Genomic DNA, 14,119 nt, shown 5'->3' on the forward strand with positions numbered 1-14,119 from the left:
CCAGGTTGTGGGAGCAACATTGTTGTATGCTAGAACCTGCCTGAGACCCTGTGCCTGACCTTGCCTGGTTTCCTGCCTCGTGTCCTGCCTTGGCCCTGTCGGACTGACTCCTCGTGGAACCCTTGGATTCGGGACCGGACCTGGACCACGTTGCTTGGGTTATATTATAATAATAATAATAATAATAATAATAATAATAATAATAATAATAATAATTATTATTATTATTATTATTATTATTATTATTATTATTATTATTATTATTATTATTATTATTATTATTTATACCCCGCCCATCTGGCTGAGTTTCCCCAGCCACTCTGGGCGGCTTCCAATCAAGTGTTAAAAACAATACAGCATTAAATATTAAAAACTTCTCTAATCAGGGCTGCCTTCAGATGTCTTTTAAAAAGAAGATAGCTGCTTATTTCCTTCACATCTGAAGGGTGGGCGCCACTACCGAGAAGGCCCTCTGTCTGGTTCCCTGTAACCTCACTTCTCGCAATGAGGGAACCGCCAGAAGGCCCTCGGCACTGGACCTCAGTGTCTGGGCTGAACGATGGGGGTGGAGACGCTCCTTCAGGTTAACCCATGGGCCCAGCACACCTGGAAGCACCCAGTCTCCCATGTCCTCTACCCTGGTGCTGACACCTGGCAGAGTCAGGCCCTGTTCTATACTGCAAGGTTATACACACAGGAGGGGCAAAGTGAGACCATCCTCAAAAGGTGGGGAAACGCCAGCAAATGGATTTTGCAATGAAACAGAAGGGCTACAAGCCATTGACACTTCTCAGAGCTCCAAAACAGCAGGTCTAAATCATTCTGTATTCCTCCTCGTCCAATTCCTCGTCCACCTTCATTATGGGGTGATAATAGATCACTGTGGCTAGCCCAACCAGCCAGGCCACCAGAGTTCCTCCAAAAAAGATGCAGATGGCCATCAGACCCAAGAAGACAAAATCTTTGAAGTCTAAATGGACAAGGCAGAGGTAGTGGAGCTTCGTTTCGGCCACATTGACTGTCAGACCCTTGAGAAGTTCTGGTTTGTTGCAAGTCATTTCCTCAGAGTCTGGGGGAGGGGGAAAAACAAACAAATTTAAGAGGAGTTACAGTCGGCATTTAAAATCGTGGCTGGTAAATCTATAATAGGATTTGCCTTAACAGACCAAGGACAAGCAAAAAACGAATGAAGAACCCTGGAGAGATCATAGAAGGGAGGAAACTTCTCTGGCTCACAGAAGTCCAGGGCATCTTTAGTTGGGTCAGACATTCATGCTCTAGAGCAGACCTCTTCCACCACCACCATTATATTATGAACAATCTCCACCTTCTCTGACCTTCCTCCGCATAAGCTAGATTTAAAGTTTAATATAAAGTGGTACCTTGGATCTCAAATGTCTTGGTACTCAAACAACTTGGAATCCAAACACTGCAAACCCGGAAGTAAGTGTTCTGGTATGAGAACTTTTTTCAGAATCTGAACGTGCTCCGTTTTGAGTGTTACGCTTCCAATTTGAGTGCCACACTTCCGTTTTGAGTGTTACTCTGAGGTCTGTCTGTTTTTGCTATTTATTTTGCATTTTTGTTTTTGCGGCTCCTTTTTGTGTGTGACTGTAGAACCCAGTTCAGCTACTGATTGATTGTGTGACTGCAGTACATTGTTTATTGTTTTCATTTTATGGATCAATGGTCTCATTAGATAGTAAAATTCATATTAAATTGCTGTTTTAGGGGTTGTTTTTAAAAGTCTGGAACGGATTAATCCATTTTGCATTACTTTCTATGGGAAAGCGTGCCTTGGTTTTGGAATGCTTTGGTTTTGGAACGGACTTCCAGAACGGTTTAAGTTTGAGAACCAAGGTACCACTGTATTCTTCATCTTCTTCATCATCTTCATCAGCATATCTTCATCGTTACTAACCTGCCCTTCACCCTAAGGTCCCAAGATGAGTTACAACATTAAAACACAATACTTAAAAATCTACACTTCAAGTGTCAAAAGGGGGCGGTGAAGGAAATAGAGCAATATTTGCAGCAAGGATGTTACTTGCCCCAAAATGGAAATAAGTAGTCCCAGCAAAGGAAGAAGGATACAAAAACTTATGAAACTGCAGAAAGAGGGGGAAGGAATTCAAGTTTTAAAATGTCAAAAAGACTGTAAAATCAGTGAAATGTATAATGCGGTTCCTTAAATTTATTTTGAATATTTTGTGCATATCCAAAATAATTTAATTTGCTCATTTATTCATCTGCTTTAAATATATACTCTTATGAAATGGCAGGTTATTACAATAATCCTGCCAATATTCCTATCTGTTTACAATTTATTTGTAAATATTCAATAAGCCATTTCCATTCTTTTATAAAAAGTTTGTTATCTTGATTTCTTATTGTTCCAGTAAATTTTGCCATTTCTGCATATTCCATAAGGTTTTGCCTCCATTCTTCCTTTGCTGGGACTTCTGCTTCATTCCATTTTGGGGAGAAAAACATTCTTGCCGCTGTAGTAGCATACATTAATAAACTTCTGTACAGTTTAAGTAGTTCTGTCCCTATAATTCCCAAAAGAAAAGCTTCCAGGTTGTTGTGTTTTTTTTACAAGCGTTATTTTAAACATCCTTTTCAATTCATTATATATCATTTCCTGGTAAGCTTTAGCCTTTCTACAAGACCACCCCATATGATAAAAAGAACCTTCTTTCTCTTTACATTTCCAACACTTATTTGATTTAGATTTATACATTTTGGCCAATTTACTCGGTGTTAGATACCATCGATATATCATTTTCATATCATTTTTCTCTTAGATTATAACATGCTGTAAATTTTATATCCCTATTCCACAATCGTTCCCATGTTTCCGTGTCTATATTATGAGCAATATCCAATGTATCATTGAGGATTTTAGTTGCTCATCCTTTGTCTCCCATTTCCTCATGCTTATCTTCCTCTTCCTCCTTGGTACCACTTCTCAGGATGCCTCATCCCGCGTCCTTGGTGCCTGCGAACAGGAGAAGGCGCCCCATGGAATTCACACCTGGGAAAAGGTCTCACCTTGATACACAACATCAGCTTTCTTCACCCAGTTGCAAAACTCCAAGAAACTGCAGTCACAATTCCAGGGGTTCCCCTTCAGTCTCAAACTATGAAGGTTGTGCAGATCTTTGAATAATTCGCCGCCAACGTACGTCAAGCCACAGTCGCTTATATCCACAAATCTCAGAAGGGGGTTTCTGTCAAAGGCTTTGTCCTTCACTTCCACCAACATCGGGTTGCTTGAGAGATTCAGTAGCAGCAGCTTGTTGAGTTGTGAGAAAGTGTAAGGCGTTACAAAGGAAAGCTTATTGAAACTGAGGTCTAGGTACGTCAACTTGACTATACCGGGAAAGGTGAAATCCAGGCCCATTTCTAACAGGTTGTGGCTGCAGTCCAGATAGACCAGTTCGTTCAGATAGCTCATCTCTAATACCGGCAACGTGACAAGTTTGTTGTAGGACAGAATCAACTCCCTGGTGGTCAGCGGAATTGAGCCCGGAACTTTGTCTAAAGCCTTCATGCTGCAATTCACTGCCTTTTGTTCACAGCTGCACTTTGATGGACAGCTAAGGCCCTTTCCTGTCCATCTTATTACGATGAGAACGGCTATCCACAAGGGTGTGGAAGTACGGAAAGAGGGCAGAAGATGTCCCATCCTATACACCTTAAACAGAAGATGAAGGGTTTCCCTTCAGCACTAAAGGAAAAGTGTTTCCTGCTGCTGCAGTAGCTCCCATGTCATCCCAGTTGGTACCAGTTGCCTTTATGACATCACCAGTTTGGCCCACAAATCTGGAGTGATGATGTATCAAGGAGTTACTGCCTAGGTCATATATTCTGGGATTTTTTTAAAATTAAAAAAAATTGCATTTTCAAAAACAGGAACAAAGAGCATATTTAACCCCCTCCCCTCCCCCTGTCCCACTTACAACTTCATACCAAATACAGCCTGTATACATATACCATATGACTTCCCTTCCATCCTTTTCCTAGTTCATTTTGCTTTTCTACTGCTTCACGTAATCCACATCTTTTTAATCCTCCAATCTGTTATCTATTAAAAACTCTATCTGCTAGATTCAGGCAGGTAGCCATGTTGGTCTGACGCAGTCGAAAGATATAAAAAAATTAAAAAAAAATTGTCCAGTAGCACCTTAGAGACCAACTAAGTTTTTTTCTGGGTATGTGCTAGTCCCAGGGGCTAACCGAGAGGCGAGGTCCGAGTCCAGTCCGAGGTCGATGGTACAGTATGGAGGCTGTCCATCAAAGCTGAAGTGGGGTCCAAGGTAGGGAGTCGGGTGAGGTCAGGAACTCTGGCAGAAGAACAGGACAGGGTGCAGGCAGGAACAGGCTACCAACAACATTGCTCCCACAACCTGGGACTGGGGCTGGCTGGCTTTTATCTGCCCCGAGGCATAGGGCGGCCCCGGTCCACAGGTGACTCACCTCTCCTGGCCTGGCCTGGAGGCGAGCACTCCTCCTGCGGGAACTTAGTTCCCTCCGCCTCTCTGCCCTGAGCCTCTGCAGCTCAGGAGAGGCTGGAGGGTTACCAGACCCAGAGGCAACCTCAGCTTCCTCTGATGGGGCTGAGAGTGGAGCACCTGCAGGCAATGGGTCCTCCATCCCCTCGGGAGCCAGAGCAGACTCAGCTGATGCCTGCACCTGAGGATCCAGCACAGGTGAGGACCCTTCAGGCTCATGCCCCAGCCCGGCTCAGCTGGTTCTGGAGGTGGGGACTCCTGTGCAGGCTGGGATTCCTCAGGTTCAGCCTCTGAGTCCAAATCCCAGGTCATCACAGGGTATAAGCTTTCATGTGCATGCACGCTTCTTTCTCAGGAGGGTAGTAGGAGATGGGTGATTGACTCAATGGGTATGGTAGACCTGTTGACGACTGTTAATGACTGCAGTTTATCACTAAACTGAAAACTATGGAGAGACCTGGTCTTAATAGAGATATTGGATTCCCGCCTTATTACATATGTTAATCATCTGCATACCATCCCTTGTTTTTTCCTATAGGACTATTGAAGTCATTAACAGTTGTCAACAGGTTTACCATACCCATTGAGTCAATCACCCATCTCCTACTACCCTTCTGAGAAAAACCCCACCCCACCCTCCCACTATATATAAGGGTCTGTTGACTTTTGTGTGTGTGTGCATGCACACAAAAGCTTATATACCCAGAACCAACTTAGCTGTTCTCTAAGGTGCTACTGGACAATTTTTAAAATATTTTTAATATATTCTATCTGCTGGATTTACTTGAGACCTGCTAAGCTATGTATTTGTCTATACTGGTTCTTAAAATATTCAATAAATATTATTCATTCCTCCTCATATTCCTCATCTTCGTTTTCTCTTATCCTATTCGCCAGACCAGCTGGTTCAGCATATTTGAACATTTTACACTGCCATTCTTCCTTGGTGTGTACTAGACTTGTTCTTCACCTTCGTGCCAATAAGGCTCTCTAGGCTACAGGTAAAACTGGCTTTATTTCTCTTTGGACATGTCTACACCATAAGGCAATATTGGTCTTATGTAAGTTTACCTAACAAGGCTTCCCACCAAATATCCCAGGAATTATAACTGGGGGGGGGGGGGCATGAGGCATCCCTTCAGAGCGCCGGTTCCCAAAGTTCCCTAGGGCAAGGGAAGGACAGTAAAGCTACTTTAAGTCTGTGCTATAGATTTGCCCTCGGAAGGGTAAAAGGGTAGAAAAGTATTGGGAAATGATCTATAATGAATTGAAAAAAATGTTTAAAATACCCCCCCCCAATACCCCCAGCGTCCTTTCTCTTGGGGATAATTCAGACTGAAATTCCCAGGTGTCAAAAAAAGGTTATTTATGCATGCCACTACTGCGGCCCGTGTTCTGTTAGCCCCAAAATGGAAAACGAGCGATGTCCCAACTAAAGAAGATTGACAACTTAAGTTGACAGAATGTGCACAGCTTGCAGACTTAATATACAGAATAAGAGAACAAGGAGAACATATGTTTAGAGAAGATTGGAAAAATGTTTATTGAATAGATGGGAAATAATTGTGTACAGCTGAAAACGCTGTCAGCATTGAGATAAATTCAACAGTTCTGATGGATGTAATGATGTATGGAAGTGAGAGCTGGACCACAAAGAAGGCTGATCACTGAAGAATTGATGCTTTTGAATTATGGTGCTGGAGGAGACTCTTGAGAGTCCCATGGACTGCAAGAAGATCAAACCTATCCATTCTGAAGGAAATCAGCCCTGAGTGTTCACTGGAAGGACAGATCCTGAAGCTGAGGCTCCAATACTTTGGCCACCTCGTAAGAAGAGAAGACTCCCTGGAAAAGACCCTGATGTTGGGAAAGATGGAGGGCACAAGGAGAAGGGGACAACAGAGGACGAGATGGCTGGACAGTGTTCTCGAAGCTACCAGCATGAGTTTGACCAAACTGCGGGAGGCAGTGGAAGACAGGAGTGCCTGGCGTGCTCTGGTCCATGGGGTCACAGAGAGTCGGACACGACTAAATGACAAAACAACAACAACAATGATGGAATACTGTAGGGGTATAGTTTCTGTAAAATATGCAGGGATTTATGATATGTAAAATGAACCATGGAAAGAGAAGAAGGGAAGTCACTGATATCTTAAGGGTGCAAAATGGCTTTTCCCCGCCCTGCCTAGAGGAGGAAGGGGGCTGGGCTGAGCTGGCTGAGTGCCATTTTAAGCAGGGGCTGGGGGGTGGGCGTGGAGAGTACTACTTGCCCCCTTCGCCTCTTCTTGCAGCTCCGCCCCCCATTGCCGCTTCCCTGGCCCACCACAAGGTCTGAGGGACAGTGGACAGGCCTGTGTCTAAATTTTTTTGCTGGAGTTTAGCTTGCCCTTTGGGTGGGGGCCTGCAGTGGCCCTTGGCCCAGTAGGTTCTTTGGCAAAACGAGTACGTTTAACCTAGCAACCGTTGTTAGGAAGGAAACAGCTTTGAAAAGGTAAAGGGACCCCTGACCATTATGTTCCGTTGTGGCCGACTCTGGAGTTGTGGCGCTCATCTCGCTTTATTGGCCGAGGGAGCCGGCATACAGCTTCCGGGTCATGTGGCCAGCAGGACTAAGCCACTTCTGGCAAACCAGAGCAGCGCACGGAAACACCGTTTACGTTCCCGCTGGAGTGGTACCTATTTATCTACTTGCACTTTGACATGCTTTCGAACTGCTAGGTTGGCAGGAGCAGGGACCGAGCAACGGGAGCTCACCCTGTTGCAGGGATTCAAACCGCCAATGTTCTGATCAGCAAGTCCTAGGCTCTGTGGTTTAACCCACAGCGCCACCTGCTTCCCAGTAGGTTCTTTGGCAAAATGAGAACGTTTAGCCTAGCAACCGTTGTTAGGAAGGAGACAACTTTAAGTAACTGCTATTGGAGAAGAGCCCTCTGTCACTTCATTGTGACATGTGGCTGACAAAAGAGATGCTGCCGACACAGGTGCGGGAAGGAGCCCTCCCCTCCCGGTCCCTAGGCACCAGGTAAGAAGTCCCAATGCCTCTCTCCGGCAGCTCTGAGACAGTGTCCCAATAAACGCTCAGCAGGAATGACGAGTGAGGACAAGAAGCAGTTTGAGATCTCTAACCTCGGCAAAGTAGCCGCTCATGTCCCCGACCTCATAGTTTATGGTGATTTCTCCCAGGATGTGCCTTTCATTGAGAGCTTCGATGGCGTGTTGCTTTTTGTGGACATTTCAGGTAGGCAAAGGGAGATCAGCACTGGGAGGGAGGGACGGGAGCAGATTTAGGAGGCACCTCAAAGAAAGAAAGGAAGAGAGTTGAGGGACTTCAAATTGTTGTCCTGATGGGTAAAGGATGTGCAACTCCCTCCATACTGAAAATAAACCCAGCTTCTCAGGCGTTCATATTGCTTCATGCCCCCCCAAACTCCTCAGCCGGGCGAGAATCCAGGGGTCCCAGTGCTTACGCAGAGTTTGGAAATGCAGCAAAGCGGAGACTGTGGTGTCTTTATGACATATGGGTTATTTACACAGATATACAACCTGAGCCTGATGGGGAGGAGTTCAAAGCATTGCACCCCAAGAGGCTCTCTCGCTTCTCTCATAGGCTTGGATCCAAACCAGAAGCCAGCCATGCATAAAAGCAGTCAGCCCCCAATAATAAAATATTGGGGGGTGGGGGGGGGAAGGGAAGAAAAGAAACCATCTCCCAAAGTGATGTGAAACCTTCCGCCTGCCTTTCCCACTTCCATCCTCTTGTCTGTAACTCAAGCTGTATTTCACTAATAGCAAGTGCTTACATATCTTAAAGGTTTCACGGCACTGACCGAAAAGTTCAGCATGACCACCAACCTCGACCGCGGTGCTGATGAGCTAACGCTGGCCCTTAATAACTATGTGGGAGACATCGTGGAAGGTAAGTAGATCAACCTGAATGCCAAGACCCCGCGACCCCACAGTTCTCTAGTAGATAATGAGCACACGTACACAAGTATTTTGGTTTTTATATATATTTTTTATTTTTACCAACCACCAAAACACAAACAGTGAAACCGCCCCCCCCCCAAGGTGGCTGATACATTGGGTATACAATATTCAGTAATATACATATTCAGTAATATACATGTTCAATAATGTTCAATAATAACATATTCAAATTAACCATATGTACACTTCCATATACCTTAACACTCCTCCCTCCACAAGGTTTATTTAACTTTTAACATTTTAATAAGCCCCAAATTGGTCAAACCTACTCAAATAATTCAATATCTTCTCAAACCAATCCTCCTCTTTCTCACTGACCTCAAACCCTTTCATTCTATGTATTTCACAGTCAGGTATTCTAAAATTATAATATTATTCAGTTTTTTCCTCCATTGGTTCACCCCTAGCTCTTCTGCATTTTTCCAATTACTCGCTATAACCTGTCTGGCTGCAATTACCATCAATTTTACCCATTTGCATTCCTCTTTTGTTTTTAACTCGGTACTACTCAGTGTAATAAGAACCATTAATTTATTTCCACGTTCCTTCCCACAATTCCCGATATTTCTATACCAATCTGTTTCCAAAATTCATCAACTAACAGACAATCCCACCACATATGACTGTACATTCCCATCACTCCACATTTTGGTTTATGGGTTCAAATAGGCCACAACTTTATTGGTTACAGATGTAAGCGGTTTGGCTTACGCATTGGGGTGAAGCCAGGCTATATCTTGACTCCTGCCCATCTGCAGGGTGTCCAACTAAGGGTAAACCACCAATAGAGCCCCATGATTTACATCATAGGGATGTCCCAAGCCCATGTCCAGGCACTGGACAGGATCCACACCCCCAGATCCCTTGAACAGTATACCCTTGATGAGGAGGGTATCATGGTACTGCCAGAGAATGCCGAGCAGGAGCAGGAACAGGCAGAGGAAGGTGGGCAGGAAGTGGTGATGGAGGAAAGAGGGGAACGCCAGGAGGCGGGAAGGCCCTAAGATGTTGAAGCAGAGCCCCAGCACCGCGTAGGAAGTTCTAGCACCGATAGTGAGACAATGCCTATTCCGTCTGCCAAGGAGAGGAGAGCGTTAAAGAGGAGGGGGGAGAGGCATTACATGAAACTTCCCCACTTTTTCTGTTGGAGAAGAAGCCGGCGTAGGCCACTCCCAGAATCTGAACTGGAGGATTCAGATGCATGAGTGTAATACACTGCTTGTACATATGTAAAATAAAGAACTGTATGTATCTCTGAGTGAGCAGAGGTACTGCTTGCGAAGAGCATTCACAAGCCATCACAGAGGGGCAGGCGGAGGCTACAACCTCCCCTCGCAACCCTCACTTTGGTTCCAGAGATATTCTATCGTCCCAGCACTCAGACAGTGCTGGGAAGTGCCACGCCATCCTACAAGGGCTAAAATATGGCCAGGACCAATTCTGAGCTGACCTAAGTCCTAAGTAAGGGACGCGGGTGGCGCTGTGGGTTAAACCACAGAGCCTAGGACTTGCCAATCAGAAGGTCGGCGGCTCGAATCCCCACGACAGGGTGAGCTCCCGTTGCTCCTGCCAACCTAGCAGTTCGAAAGCACATCAAAGTGCAAGTAGATAAATAGATAAATAGGTATCGCTCCAGCGGGAAGGTAAACGGCGTTTCCGTGCACTGCTCTGGTTTGCCAGAAGCAGCTTAGTCATGCTGGCTACATGACCCGGAAACTGTACACCGGCTCCCTCGGTCAATAAAGCGAGATGAGTCAGTCACAACTGGACCTAATGGTCAGGGGTCCCTTTACCTTTTTTTAAAGTCCTAAGTCAAAAATGAAAGATCACAGGTTGGAATGGGCTTCAGTCGCTGCCACCTTTGTTCAAAGGTTTTCCAACGGCAGGGCTAGGAGAGACTCCGGCCGAAAAGGTTTGGGCGTTGTTGCCACTGCCAGTCATGACAGGCAGTCGAGGGCCAGATGGACCAAAAGCTGGACTCCAGGAGTCCAGAAATGGGGGAGCAAGTGGAGGGCACCCCCTTTTGGCACTGTCCCGTGGCTGAGCCCAAGTTCAGAAAACTCTCTTGATTGGATCAAGATTCAAATCTCAGATCATCTTGGGATCATTGAACTCTCCTGAGGGCTCGAGCCTGGATTTTAAACTGGGAATTGTGGCCCACCGGCACCCACAGTTGTTATAAGGGCGATCGATACTGGTGGACTAATAACAGCCTCTAATTAATGCCCACAGGGAGGAAAAGCAGCAGAAAGTGGCAGTGCCCTTTCTGGGTTGTAACTTTAGTTGTCTTTCTTTTTTCCTCCTGGTAGGGGCTGAGGTGGGATGCGGGTGGCACTGTGGGTTAAACCACAGAGCCTAGGGCTTGCCGATTAGAAAGTCAGTGGTTCGAATCCCCATGACGGGGTGAGCTCCCGTTGCTCGGTCCCTGCTCCTGCCAACCTATCAGTTCGAAAGCACATCAAAGTGCAAGTAGATAAATAGGTACCACTCTGGCGGGAAGGTAAACGGTGTTTCCCTGCGCTGCTCTGGTTCGCCAGAAGCGGTTTAGTCATGCTGGCCACATGACCCGGAAGCTGTACGCTGGCTCCCTCGGCCAATAAAGCGAGATGAGTGCCGCAACCCCAGAGTCGGTCACGACTGGACCTAATGGTCAGGGGTCCCTTTACCTTTACCTTAGGGGCTGAGGTGGTGAAGTAAACAACCCCAGTTTAAAACTTTATACCCTTGTCTGTCTTCTTAAGGTATTTAGAGCACAGAGAGAGTTAGAAGAACTGCGGAAGCAATGGAAGCTACTTCTGTAACCCTTCTCCCTTTCTTTTTCCCTTGCAGAGGTCTTGGTGTTTGGAGGCGATGTCTTGAAATTTGCAGGTAGGACCCTTCTGTGGGTGGGTGTCACACCTGTGTGTGTGTGTGTGCTTTCAATTGTATGTTCCACAAATCCAAGTCTTTCTTCTTCTTTCGTATATAATTTTTATTAAATTTTCTGTTTTACAATTTAAAGTACTCATTTATATATCCTTAAGATATCAATGACTTCCTTTCTTCTTTTTCCATGGTTCGTTTGGCATATCATAAATCCCTGCATATTTTACAAAAACTAAACCATTCAGTATTCCATTACTGCATCCACCAAAACTTATTTACACTGTTGAATTCATCTTAGTGCTGCAGCGTTTTCAACTGTACACAATTCAATATATTCAACAAATGTTTTCCAGTCTTCTCTAAGCGTATGTTCTTCTTGTTCTCTTATTCTATATGTTAAGTCTGCAAGCTGCACATATTCTGTCAACTTAAGTTGCCTTTCTTCGTTGGTTGGGACCTCAATCATTTTTCCACTTTTGAGCTAATGAAACATGGGCTGCACTAGTGACATGCATAAATAACCTTTCCTGACCCCTGGGAATTTCAGTCACAAATCCAAGTCTTTCTGAAGGAGCGTCTCCACCTTCATCGTTCAGTCCAGACACTGAAATCCAATGCTGAGGGCCTTCTGGTGGTTCCCTCACTGCTAGAAGTGAGGTTACAGGGAACCAGGCAGAGGGCCTTCTCAATATTGGCATCTACCCTGTGGAACGCCCTCCCATCAGATGTCAAGGAAATAAACAACTATCTGACTTTTAGGAGACATCTGAAGGCAGCACTGTTTAAGAAAGTTTTTAATGTTTGATGTTTCATCACATTATTATTATTATTATTATTATTATTATTATTATTATTATTATTATTATTAATGATTTGTTGGGAGCCGCCCAGACTGGCTGAGGAAACCCAGCCAGATGGGTGCGGTATAAATAAATTATTATTATAATTATTATTGTTATTCTCTCTGGCTTCTGTAGGGGATGCACTGCTGGCACTCTGGAAGGTGGAGCGATGCCATATAAATGATATCATCACTCTGGCACTGAAATGTAGCTTCAGCATCCAGCAAGAATACGGGGTTCGCGATACGGAGGTGGGACTGGAACTGCGCGTTAAGATAGGTAATGCATCCTCCCCTACAAGGAGCTCAGAGCCTGTGATGCTTGGAAAGTCGAAATGTGTGCCTCTGCCTGAGAGAGACAGGAGCAGAGACTGGCACAGCAAGGCAGGAGCTCTCAGGGGTCCTTGCTATAATTTCCCCTGGGTTCTTCTTCTTCTTTAGCGATCACTCGTAGCCGAGTAAGATTGCCTTCCATGAACACAGTTTTAACAGTGAGTCCGCAAGTGACTGTGGAGGCCAATTCTGGATCCACATGTCCTTCCACAGTGGGGACATTGGTTTCCGGGCGGGAGTTAATCACGGTGTGGATTTGTCAAGCGCGCCTTCCTCTTAGCACGTTTCTCTCTTTCGACCTGAGTTCGAGCGTCTTCAAAGCCCATGACACTTTTGGTAAAGGCTGTTGCGTGTTCAGACCCAGAGACCTCCCCCCTAAATAAATTCACACTTGACTCAAATGTTAGTTTTGGTTTTGGGCAGAATTTAGGCCACAACTTTATTGATTACAGAAGGCGAGTGGTTGCATAGGCTCTGGTTCGACTAGCTCCCTGCACCCTTGAAGACAGCACTGACCCAGGGCACCAGCATAGGTCAGCCAAGGGTGAACACCTGGGTAGGCGAAAAGCCGGGAACAGACTACGTTCACCACCCAGATGCCCCCCTGGACTCAGACATGGGCACAACCCCCTCTCAGGGGTTGACCAAACCAAGTTGAGTCCCTGGATTCCTTTAATGGAATACCCTTCACATAGGGATGGTGAGAGTGTTCTCCCATCCCTACCACCTGAACCAGAGCCTATCCGCAACCTTACAAGTTGCGACAATTTGCTGTGTGGCAGGTTAAACCCAAATGGCAACAGCCAATCAGCCAAGTGGGGGAAATTCCTGCCATGCCCCTGTCCCAACGACAGACGACACACGACGGCATAGCAAGGTCAAGCGCAAAATGCCCTAAAAGTAGGGAGAGGTGGGCGGGTGTTCCAATTGCATGAGCCGAAAGAGGAAGCTCTGGGTCACGTGCATGGGCACATATAGGTCCCTCAATCTGTTTGGAGTGCGTCCCATTGGCCAGATTGAACCCAACATTGAGGGACCTACCAAGTGGGTGTTGTGACTGACCAATCTTACCCACCCACAACAGAGGTGGTCAGTCTCCAGGTTTCACCGCAACACGTGCCCTCTTTTAGGGAGGACATGATTTCTCCAATTGGAGCGCTCGCAGGCCAGTATTTCCCAGTTGTCGGTGTTTATACTACATTTTTTTAAACTTCTCTTGTGGACCACCAGCATTACGCTTTCCATTTTAAAGTTCGGAATAGAGTAGCTGCTTTGGAAGACGATAACCAGGCATCCACACAACATGACCAGTCCAACCGAGTTGATGTTGAAGAATCATTGCTTTGACACTGGTGGTCTTTGCTTCTTCCAGTACATTGGCATTAGTGTGCCTGTCTTCCCAAGTGATGGGTAATTTTTTTTGGAGACATGTTGATGGAATCAACCCCTGGTTCTAGCCAGCAGGCAACCCCTCTCACTTAACAGCCATGCATTACACAGAAGTTGCCTAAATCTCTTCTATTCCTCCCATGGTCTGCCAGGGCTCATTCACAGTCCCGCTTGTCCTGATGCTTGC

At 45.7% G+C, this 14,119-nt stretch overlaps 2 protein-coding genes across 4 annotated transcripts in view; one reads left to right on the forward strand and one right to left on the reverse strand.

The window, feature by feature from the left end:
* Positions 1 to 806: 806 nt before the first annotated feature.
* Positions 807 to 3,784, reverse strand: LOC308587096 (leucine-rich repeat-containing protein 52-like). Its single transcript, XM_081194515.1, has 2 exons — positions 3,055 to 3,784; positions 807 to 1,069 (listed from the first exon to the last, which is right to left on the reverse strand). The coding sequence occupies exons 1-2, from the start codon at positions 3,689 to 3,691 to the stop codon at positions 813 to 815; spliced, it is 894 nt and encodes a 297-aa protein (XP_081050641.1). The 5' UTR covers positions 3,692 to 3,784; the 3' UTR covers positions 807 to 812.
* A 3,692-nt stretch (positions 3,785 to 7,476) lies between these two features.
* Positions 7,477 to 14,119, forward strand: part of ADCY10 (adenylate cyclase 10) — an 80,042-nt gene continuing 73,399 nt past the window's right edge. For 2 of the 3 annotated variants that reach the window (XM_081194257.1, XM_081194259.1), the window contains exons 1-4: positions 7,483 to 7,755; positions 8,329 to 8,433; positions 11,334 to 11,372; positions 12,347 to 12,490. In XM_081194257.1, coding sequence (XP_081050383.1) covers positions 7,605 to 7,755; positions 8,329 to 8,433; positions 11,334 to 11,372; positions 12,347 to 12,490 — 439 coding nt within the window. In that variant the 5' untranslated portion in view covers positions 7,483 to 7,604. Of the gene's footprint in view, positions 7,756 to 8,328; positions 8,434 to 11,333; positions 11,373 to 12,346; positions 12,491 to 14,119 lie in introns of all 3 variants that reach the window. The other variant, XM_081194258.1, reaches the window with a different exon arrangement.

The sequence above is a fragment of the Podarcis bocagei genome (assembly GCF_964188305.1).
Source record: "Podarcis bocagei genome assembly, chromosome: 5".
Lineage (NCBI taxonomy): Eukaryota > Metazoa > Chordata > Lepidosauria > Squamata > Lacertidae > Podarcis > Podarcis bocagei.

What these genes read in the sequence shown, in the direction of transcription:
- LOC308587096 (XM_081194515.1), bottom strand. Translation starts at nt 3,691, where the DNA reads ATGGGACATCTTCTGCCCTCTTTCCGTACTTCCACACCCTTGTGGATA. An exon ending in AGCTGATGTTGTGTATCAAG is followed by an intron (nt 1,070 to 3,054) that starts GTGAGACCTTTT and finishes CCCCTCCCCCAG; the next exon opens with ACTCTGAGGAAATGACTTGC.